Raw genomic sequence first — 11,156 nt, 5'->3', positions numbered from 1 at the left:
GGTCCTTGTCTCCCAGAGACATAACCCCAAGGAAAACCTTCCGAGCTTCAAAGAACTGGGATCTAAGATAAATGTAGGGTTTCTGCTCATGATCTCTCTGGGTTGACAGTGTGTTCTAAGCCATGGGTTTCTGAACTAACCATAATTGGCCAGATTCACACAACACGTTCAGTCAAAATCAATTCGTATTACAGCTTTGTGTCTTGTGAGAACCAGGCCCAAATCTGGCTTTTTATTATACATTTTGGCTTTTGGTTGCTATTCCTTGTACACTGTCTAGAATTATTCTGGTGATTGAGGCAGCTAATAAATTGATTATGAATCTATTAGACATCATCAACCTGAATAAGGGTTGGGGCTTTCTTTCCCACCCAAAATTGTCCTCTCAGTGGAGCAGCAATCATGTCATGCATGCTTTCCTTTCAGAATTTTCCTCTCATGAGCCCATTCTTCCTGCAGTAATGGTTTTAAAGGCTCAGCAATACCTTTCATGCCAGCTTGCATTTTCCCCTCACATACTCCCCAAACAGCAGTTGGTTCATATTAAATCCCCATAATTCCCTTCAGAAGAAAAAAGCTTGCTGTTATCACCTCTTTCTTTTCAGCTTTCTTCAAGAAATGTATCTCTAATCTTTTTTTTGGCATGGTTTCCACAACACACTAAACCTTGGTTTAATCATAGTTTCTAGAGTAATTGGCCATTTCTTGGGCTTCTGTTACATGGCATTCTTTACAAACCACAGTAGCTGAGCTAGGAAAACAGTTAACTGAAAAACAAATGCATGATATAAACCTAGTCAATACAGTGGTACCTCTAGTTACAAACTTAATCCGTTCTGTGACTCTGGTTGCAACTCGAGTTGGTCTCAAGTCGAGGTAAAGTTTCCCATAAGGTTCAGTGTAAATACGGTTAATCCGTTCCGCCCTCCGAATTTGGTCACACCACGAGGCAAATTTCCCCATAAGGTTCAATGTAAATACAGCTAATCCGCCCTCCGAATTTGGTCGCAGCCCGAGGTAAATTTCCCCCATAAGGTTCAATGTAAATACGGCTAAACAGTTCTGAAACATGCATTTTATGTTTAAACCTCAAAAACCTTCCAAATGCCACAAAAACCTTCCAAACGCCACAAAACACACCACAAGCCTCACCGAACGTCTCCTTGCTACCGCAATCTTGCCCACAGGAAGCCGCGACTGCGTGGCAGCAGGGAAAATGGCCGCGGATCCGGTTCATAAGTAGAGGCGGAGTTCGCATGTCGAGGTAAATTTTTGGGGCCGAAGCTGGTCGTATCTCGAAAAATTCGTAAGGAGGGGCGTTCGTACCACTGCATTAGTCTTTCTCAACTGTGTTATGCTTTTCAGTTATGCTGGATTACCACTCTCCAAATTCCTAATCAAGGCCAGTTACTGCTGGCTGGGAATTCTGGGCACCAGGCTGGGGAATACTGCTCCATATGATTCCACTAAATTGTTGGATGTCTTTCAAATTTATTTTTAACTCCAGATCTTTTCACGACCCCCCCCCCCGTTTTAGTATCACCTTTATTCACCATTCTCTACTGCAGTGTTTCTCAACCATGGCAACTTGAAGATGTCTGGACTTCAACTCCCAGAATTCCCCAGCCAGCATGCTCTACTGGTTTCCTTGCCAAGATACCAAGTATATCACCAAAATTTCCCTCATTATTCTACTGAGAATGTTGTTTCACAAACAGCTCCATTTCCATTTTCTTTTGGAAACAAATTCAAACTCCATCATTTTATAATACACCCCTTAACTAGTTCATAACCTGAGAAGAACTGCAGAAATCATGGCCAGTTGTTATTTCTTTAATGAGGAGCGGCTGAGCGAAGTCTTCTCCATCTTCTCCTCATGATGAGACTTGTTCTCTCGTTTCAAATCCCTGAAGCACTGGTCTCTCCCTTTGCATACAAATTCACAAATGAAACTGATTTGGCAGCTAACCATGCAAAGGCTTTACAACCCCTGCAGGCAATAATACATATTTTGACACTTTAGTTGCAACAATTTAGCAGGTGGGATTACTCCATACTTTGCACAATATTCTACAAAAATGAACCTTTTTGAATTTATCCTTTACACTCTTTAAATCCTGATACCATGAAGAAAATTATGGCATTTTATTCCCAGGAATTTTTCCCATTCATAACTTGCAATGTGCTTGACCAAAACAGGAATAGATGTTTAGTTCATGTAAGTTTTTTAAAGCTATTTTCAGAACTTCCTTCATGCACAAAGTGACTGTGAAGAAAAATAAAATGTGACCACATTCTTAACTGGAACATTCAGAACAATTTATTGAAGTCAACCTCAAGCAAAGATTTAATCAGTGGAATGTCATTTTAAAAACCTTTCCAAATTAATGTTCACGGAAGCAAACACACATCTGAATTCCAAAGTATTTGTAAAATAAAAAAGGCAACATCTCAGTAAATATAATGTACAAAAATTATATGTTCCTACCATCACTCACATTCAGTAAGAAGCTAAAATATTACAGGCAATTCTAGATACACTATGACTAGTAAACAATGAACTATCTATATACAAGTTAACCAAGCTTTATAGATGTCACACTATGCAAGAGAACATAGGCTAAACAACAAAAACCTCCAAAATGTTGTTAAGTCTCAAAGTCTATGCAGCAACATCAATTCATAATACAGTAATGTCCCCATGGATCACCCCCAGGGAAACTGAACACTACTTGTTAGTGTTGAAATCTTCTATCTGGGTTTGAGAAACTCCTAAGATATTGATTTTTAAGTGAATATCAATGATTCTGCTATTAAAGACTCTGGTGATTTTTGTTAAAATAACATTTCACAGAATCTACAAAGTTTGGTACATAGTAACAAGATCTACAGAAATAACGATTCTACAAAGTCATTGTTACAGATAAAGAGTACACAGGAATGGAGACAATCTGTTGGTATTGGTGTCTGTTGTGCAATATCACATGTGTGGGTACAAATGGATTTTGTCTTTTTTTTTTTTAATCTTCTATAGCAAACTCAGAATAAGCACATACCCTTATAAACAGTAAAGACACATTCTTGTTACTAGCCCGTCGTAATAGCTATTTCACCAACTTGGTTTTCAATGGCAAGACAAGTTATTTGTTTCAGAAAACAGGGCGGTGAAGAAATGACATTGACCAGGTACAGATCAACATGGAGGAATCGAAAGCAGACATAAAGCTTTTATCCAGTTAGTTCTTATTGAGAAATAATTCTCCGAGGATGCCTGGTGTCAGGAGTGTGGTCCAGGGGTTCGGGGAGGATCCAATACTGTGATCTAACTTTCCAGCAAGAGAAAGAGAACCCAGTAGAAACTCCCCGCTTCCATTCCTGTGTGCAGGGACCATTAGGAGGCCTAATGGGAAGCAGTGAACAAGCAGCTTTGGCAAACTGGCAGTTAATGGTATAGACCAGTGTTTGTCAACCTTAGCCACTTTAAGCTGCGTGGACTTCAACTCCCACAATTCCCCAGCCAGCCATGCTGGCTGGGGAATTGTGGGAGTTGAAGTCCACGCAGCTTAAAGTTGCCAGGGTTGAGAAACATCAATATAGACAGACTTCATGCCATGCAGATGACAATTTCTAGCTTTCTGCATGTCACCACAGCTGCAAAAACTGCCTGCTTCATTTCCTCCCACCCTCTCCAGAACAGAGGGAGAGTGCCACTCACCCAATTATATTTGCAACCGGAACCCATCACATGGTAAAATGCAGCTGGATACCGATTTGCTCAAGTCCACCTTGCAAAGTTATCTATACAGATCAAGGAGTGATATGATAAGTGCATTTTATTTTTGTCTGAAACTCTGACATGGGGAGGAGAAAGCAGGAGGGCCCATTTAGTGTAAGCAACAAACATACTGGAAAGTCATAATGCTGCTACTATCTCCGGCAACAGCTCTTAAGAGCATAAGAAAAGGAGTTAAGTTTACTTTCCAAGTATTTCCTATACGCCTTGGATTCATCTTGTGCAATAGAAGCAGAAATCTATTTCAGACTCTGTGTTACGGTGGGAAGAGAGACTCTCATAATACAATAGGAAATGTATAAATAAAACACAAACTGTAAAATAAGCATGGAAATAGTTTCAAGTACTTTAAACCCTGAATTCAATGAGGCAGAAGATACAATGTTAAAGTGACTATATTCGTACCAGCGGGAGACATTCCCCACGTCCCAACCCTACCCTTAACATCTCCATATATACAGTCAACTGGTTTTCAGGTCATTGGCAATGATACTGTAATAATTACACCTTCTGAATGCCACCTGGGTATGCAGACGGAATCCAAGCATAAAGCCAGGGAGGCATTCGAGCCCCTTCATCTTAATCACAAGTTCTACAGAACTTTCTCACGCGGCATTTTAACCCACAGATATGCACCTGAGGGCTCCTAAAACAGAATGTAGGAAGTGCGTGCCTGTATTGTATGTCCTGAAGGAAAGCAGCAGCACCATGACCACATACAAACACTCTTCTTTAGACATACACTTGATAACAGCAGAGGCTTCTCAGAGCTTTGACATCAACTTCAGCAACTGGCTCATGTTTTCACATGTTAAAGCCTGAAATCACACTGCTGTCTGCTAAGGAGTGAAAAAAGAAATGCTAAAAAATACTGTGCGGGTAGCTGCTCACAAGAGAAGACCAGAATATCCCTTGTTTTGCTGCTTGCTTCATTCCTCAAAGCACAAGCAGCATCAGTTACAAATTACATATCCTGTGGAATTTCCTAGGCACACGCTGCTTGGCGGAAATTTTTCTCGGTTTTTCATTGCTTGTATGAATTGCGACCCTTGGAGTGTTTGACAAAGCAGTTGTAGGTCTAAAAAATGTGTAGAAATTGCTATCCCACCTGTGTATCCCCAGGATTCACGAGACACCTGCTTGAAATCTAAGTGTCAAAACTATTTTCTTTAAACTGTTTACCTAGTCAGATGTTTTCACACTACCTTTTCATGTCCCTGCAGACAAAAACATGTTTCCTTGAGGCATATATGTAACCCAAGCTGCAATACAAAAGCATTCCACAGACTTTAGTCAGAGTTATGCCAATACAGCCAAAAGATATCTGTATTCTGTAGGTTGCGATCTCATGTTGAAAGCATCTCCACCCTTGCAAGAACACAAAACTGCAGTATTCTAGTGGAGCAAGCCAACACCACTTTCCACTCCTGATTAAAGTGCATGATCTATGGGATAAAGCAAAATGTAGCCATTTCTCTATGGAACCCCTATCATGGCTTGTGCATACAAACAGCAAAGCTATGGATGCCTACTCAGAAATTACGTTTCGCTGAATTCACAACGCAATCCTGCGCATGTCCACTCAGAAAGAAGTGCCACTAGGTTCAATAGGTTTGTCCCACAGAAGGGCGCAGAGCAAGAGATCTCAGGGAAACCTCAATCGATTTTAAGTGCGTACAGGATAATCAGCAGTTTTTACTCATTTGTATGAACTGCTTGGGAAAAAGAAAACACTCTTGCACCCTACCTTATAAAGTAATTAGGAAGAAGTGGAGGAAATAGGGAGTGTTTTGCAAGTCAAGCACACACCGGAGGATGGGAAGGAGGGAGAAGAAATACCTGTTTTCAGCATATATTCAGAGAAGAACGCCAGCCTTCCTTTGACTCAACTCCATCTCTCATAGCATTCCTTCAATCCCACTTTTACAGAGGCCAACAGACCAAATAATTAGAAATTGGGAGAAGGGAGGGAGGGAATCCAGGAACCTTTAATATTGCCATTGCTCACAAAAACACTCTTTACTCATAATCAGCGTTTCGGTTTGTTAACAATGTCATATTGCTTATTGTAGATCTGCATTTTCAAAGGAAAACCTTCCCATTCTATTTCTTAAAACAAAACAGAACAAAACGAGCTAAACACTCAATTCTAGAACAATGCGAAAACATTTAAAATCCACTCAGGAGCGAGCCAGCTAAGTTTTAAAACATCTTAGCTTAATGGAGAACCTTTATGGGGTTCAAAAGGCTTTTTCTAACAAAAAAGTATCACCCAATAAAATACATGCTTCCTTCATATTTGCACCCATTAGTGGAGAAAATCTGAAACACTAATTTAAATTGACATCGTCATGGAGTGTCCTCTTCTTCTGAGAATAGGGCTGGTTCAGGTGTGGGCTAAACAGGATTGGCTTTGACTGTTGACCACCCGCCCACTGACCCTTCTATTTATAAACAGTTTTAGCCACTTTTCCTTGCAAAATTGCACTTGAGGTGACATACAAATTATAATCATGATGCTGGATGCTCTGCTAGTAAGGACAAAAGATCTCTCCACCCAAATGGAACAAGTTTCTTCTAAACATGATGAAAAGACAAGAACCAGAACAGTACATGGCAGCTGAGAGAGACAGAGGGGGGAAGATGTGAGTAAAGAAGAGAAAGGAGAACATGATCTGGTCCATGGTGCCACAGCACAGCTCAAGCTTTAATGCTGTTCACTGACTGAGTTGCAGTATTTCAAAACTCCACCTCAACTTCAGTGGTATCTGTTCCCTAATTATATATTTGCCCTCTCGAAATGCACTGCCATGAAATCTGGACACTCTATAGCCATTCCCAATCTGTCAAGGGATAATGGAGTGTAGGGAAGAGAGTAAAGATAGGAATTCTGAGAAAATACTGAACGTAGAATTCTTAGATTAGGACAAAATCCTCTCTGAAAGAATTTCTTCCCCTGTGACCTTATTTTTTTTTCCTACCCCAAAAATCAAATAAGTAACAAAAAAACCCCTAAAATCTAAATCTTAATATACATAAATAAATTGTAGTGTTCTCAAAAATTCCTTTAAATGTTCATTAGTGTAATCAAATGCGTAGCATCTTCTTTTAGGGCTCTGTAATATTTAGTCCACAAGATTTTGAAGCTTACGCAATACAAGAGTGAAGTCAGTGATCTGCAAAGGAATTTGCAAACTGAATGAAAACTGAAGGACATCTCAGGTGTTTTAAAGGAATGTAGTATGCAGCTTTATTTTTATGCCTATGCAGATTAGGAAAATAGAAGCTGTATTTGCTTTTCCTTTATAGGCTTTTAAAAAGAAGAATTAAAAAACTAATAAAAAACCTAAGAAAGGAGTTACTGGCATCATAAAATACTGTCTATTTTCTGGAATCGCCTAATTTGTTATGTTCATATAAATCAATATACAGTTGTTATTCAACTAAGCATCTTAAATAAAAACAAGTATTTCAGGAGACATTTGGAGTACCCAATGGGAACAAGTATAAGCTACGTTATTTCAGTGCCTACTGTTTTAGAAAGATTAATAAACTAGTCTTTATGAAATACACACATGGCTTTGTAAGATAGACCATTCCTATCCAATGAAGATATTCCTTTGAATAACCCACATCAAAATCAGATGAAACAAGAACAAAACTGGCCATATAAAATACACCAACTGGCAGCCAAATTCTGCCTTTCAAATTTAAAAGATAAATCTTAATCAGAATCTATTATTGTGGAAATCACACCGTGCAAGATTACAGATTCTGCATGGTACATGATCCATAAAAGAAGAACCAAGGAAGGCTTGCCAAGGAAGAGCCTGAACATCCAACCTGTAAATGCAGGTGGTCCACGCTGATTCCCATCATACAGCGAGATGTACAACAGTCAAGAAAAGCACTGTTCCAAAGACGTTCCTGCTTAAGTCTCCTTCAAATTCAATAGTGACAGAAAAGTGACCTATGCATAATGAAACTGGACTCCAGGGCCAAAGGAGAAATATCCCTAGGCTCCTTACAGCATTTTCACCCAGATTTTTATAGGCACAACCTACCAGACTCTTCTGCATAAGCCCTTTAGAAATAAAGCAGAATTGCAAACACCGTATATCTAAGAAGCTGCCAGGGTACATGCTTCCAAAGTGACTGAAAACATCATGTCAAGAATGCCCTTCCAAGGTAAGTGGAGTCCTAATTTCTTGTGGGAGAAGGTATTTCTCCCTTGAAAGGAAAGAGGGGTGCACCATCTCAAAACTCTTGTCATCATGAAGTTACTGGAAGTATCTCACTTGGAACTGCCACAATAAGATTTAAGATTTATCTGATTTTTTTTTCATAATTGTAAAACTAGACAGAAAAAAAAAAAACATACAGAGATAGATACCAGGCTGGTGCTGCTAACTCTTTTCAGACACACTGATTGTATTAGAACCAGAAATCCTCAAAAAAGTCCGTTAAAAATTAAATAAATAAATATTTTTGCTATGTTTCTTTTCTACGCGCAGAGAACATACTTTAAACTGAATGTCCTTTTGCCCACCCCTCCCCCGCATCAGAAAGGTTTCCTCTTCTAACAAAAAGGTTGCCAAGATGCTTCTTTCGGATCTTTGAGAGCCTGAAAGACACATTCAAGGGCAAACGGATCTCATCAGATGCACAGGCTTCCAACTGCCTCCCAAGATCCAGCGGTCCCTAATGGAGTCCCACGGAGGCAGTGCTGAAGACTGAGGCTTCCCATGGCACTGGATCTAGATTCACAATGATTTGCCACCCTGAACGGGTACAATGTTGTGTGGCGTTTTGGTGGAAGAACCTCTTCACTCCTTTGATGCTTCCTCTGGGTTTTGCTGTTCCGGTCGGCGCTTGATCTTGCCCCAATACTCGGGGGCCACCGGAGCTTTAGGGTTGTGTCCAGAGCAGCAGAGGCGTCCATCCAAGGCTGAGGAGACAAGGGATCCTTTTTCATGATCTTTGCAGTAAGAGCGAGGGCAGAACTCACAAAACGAGGTTGCTGGGCTGCCGCAGATGGCACACTGGTGCCACGGGCATTCCCACTTCCCTGAGAAGGAAACAGAGAGACAGAACATATATTAGCGCAGGCACAGGAAGAAAATATCCAGCCCACTTCATTGTGAAAACTAGACTAGTTTATATCACGGTTTGGGTTTGCGTCTATGAGTATCAGACTAACATAACTTCTTCCTCCTTTTTACATCCTCTGATTCAATAGATTTTTTCTCTTTAGCGTAAACCATAACTTGCTGTTACATACAAACTAGCATTTATCTACCAGGCAACAGTCTGAAGTTGGAACCATGGTTCAAAGGTAAAAGTACAAATCAAAGTTGTCTGGTTCAGTAGCATTGAAAGATAGAAATTAGTCAACTGAGAACATTCAGTGGATCTCTGGTAGTACCTAATCTAAACTAGGTACTGCATCTGATTCAAGCTTTAAAAAACATGAAATGTGACTATTATTGGGAGCTTTCTCTTACTACTTTTTTTCAAGCAAATGTCCAGTCTCCATGGAAAACAAGAAGACTCCTGACACAGTAATGAGGCAGTAGATGAGTAATTTGAAAGAACTAGTTTTGAATACATTCTGTACTTGTTAAGAGTAGTTAAAAGGAACCTAGTTATCAGCACAGCAGGAGGAAGCAGCCTGCTACCCCTCAAGTGTTCTGGATATGATCTTCCAGCTGCACCAACTTATATGGCCAGTGACTTGAGACTGTTGGAAATGTAGACTAAACCATCTGGAAGGTTTTCCTATCCCTGCAGTGCAGAAATTTAGTTCTCCTTAAAAATGTATTATTGGTTTATTAGCTTTTGCCATAAAGACAAACCTTACTTACGTTAGGATCATGGAAAACATCTGTATTTACTGTTGTACGATTCATTAAAAAAAACCCTGATTCATTCCATATACTAGTGAAGTCAGACAGTACTTACTCTAGAAAGTACAATCATTATTAGGCAAAAATTCATTGTGATCCTGTTCTAGTAACAGGAGAGACAAAATGTCTTGACTGTAGGAGCTCTGAGAGAGGAGCCCAGAGAACTACTGCAACCTCAGCGTGATAGATTAACATATAGGAATTAGCAGGGCAAAATGTTATGTTCTCAGAAGTGCTAACAAAAATCTACCAACCAAATAACTTAAAGGCAAACAGAAAGCAAGATAAAGCCCAGTAACACGGCTGCAATCAAGTGACTTGCCTAACCTGTGTGGCTCACATAATACATGGCACTTGTCCAAGCATTGGGCTGGCCTTGTACTTTCAAGCCAAAAAGTATTCTCAAGCAGAGTGGAGCCAATCCTATGGAAAGGTCAGCTTAAGAGGGTCTTTTCAGGATCCCCTAAAGGATTCATGGGAGAACGTGTAAACTGAGGGGAAGCAAGGACACCCCAAATGTGCCAACATCCTTTGCAGTTCCTGATGGGGCTGTGGGAACTGAGTACAGGTATCTTGAAAAAGGCATGTTCCCCACTGCTCTGTTGTGTGGGTGGTACTACTTTGTTTCCGGGAGATAGCAGAGTCTTCCCTGGTTAACTTCTTCACAACTACAGTACGGAAACAGAGCTGAAACAGCCAGATGTCTTTTGCACACATACTTTTATGCAAAAAAGGCCCAATTACAGCTCCCTCAAAATTGGAGGTACCTACCAAAGGGTGGCTGTGTCAAGTTAAGGCAGAGGAGGTGGTATGCTTTGGGACAGTCTTTTTTGTCACACATGACTAGTTCACCCCCATCTCCACACTGGAAACAATTGTCTTCGTGCATCTGCTTCTGCTCTGTTTTTATCTTCCGTTTCTTCTGTTTTAGTTTGGCATTCTTTGCCTTCTCTTCATTTGCTGTTGCGCATGCCGTCTGAATAGGTAGAGGGAAAGGCCAAGAAGTATGTTAATAAAGTACAATTATTAGAAAAAGGAGGCACAGCTCTCTTACTGTCAGCCCCACAAGCAGAGGTAGACCGGGCTAAGAAACCAAAGCCATATAGGTCAGGGCTACTTTTATTGTAACTTCTATACTAACAGAGTCTTGCAAGTCTGAATGTGCTTCCTCCCTCCATCTCCATGTGAACTAGGGAGGGGCCTGCCTGAGATATTCTCTCCAATTTGTTTCTTGGAACAGGCTCAAGCCCCTCTTATCTGACCATTGCCTTCGTAGCGGTTCTGCTTCCTGTACTTCAAGGCCATTCCCCATGCCCTCTAAGCTTACTGCTGTTCTAATGCTCAAGCCCTGATATCTGACGATGAGATCTGAACTTGAGTTCAGATGAGCACCCACCCCTAAATGAAGCAGGGGAGAAAGACCAGGAGGAAAGTCCTCGCTTGTTCTGACGAGTGAG

The 11,156-nt window shown here is 40.6% G+C and overlaps 1 protein-coding gene across 2 annotated transcripts in view; it reads right to left on the bottom strand.

The window, feature by feature from the left end:
* Positions 1 to 2,307: 2,307 nt before the first annotated feature.
* NSD3 (nuclear receptor binding SET domain protein 3) overlaps positions 2,308 to 11,156 on the bottom strand; it is a 76,308-nt gene continuing 67,459 nt past the window's right edge. For both annotated transcript variants that reach the window (XM_088152121.1, XM_088152122.1), the window contains 2 exons: positions 10,471 to 10,675; positions 2,308 to 8,861 (listed from right to left, as the gene is read on the bottom strand). In XM_088152121.1, the coding sequence (XP_088008247.1) occupies positions 8,620 to 8,861; positions 10,471 to 10,675 (447 nt within the window). In that variant the 3' untranslated portion in view covers positions 2,308 to 8,619. The remainder of the gene's footprint in view (positions 8,862 to 10,470; positions 10,676 to 11,156) is intronic.

Source organism: Python bivittatus, unplaced genomic scaffold, assembly GCF_059951505.1.
Source record: "Python bivittatus isolate LINGU-HERP-01145 unplaced genomic scaffold, Pbiv_v1 ctg000680_np1212, whole genome shotgun sequence".
NCBI lineage: Eukaryota > Metazoa > Chordata > Lepidosauria > Squamata > Pythonidae > Python > Python bivittatus.
Note: the sequence above shows the minus strand (reverse complement) of the source record. Positions and strands in the feature narration are given on the sequence as shown.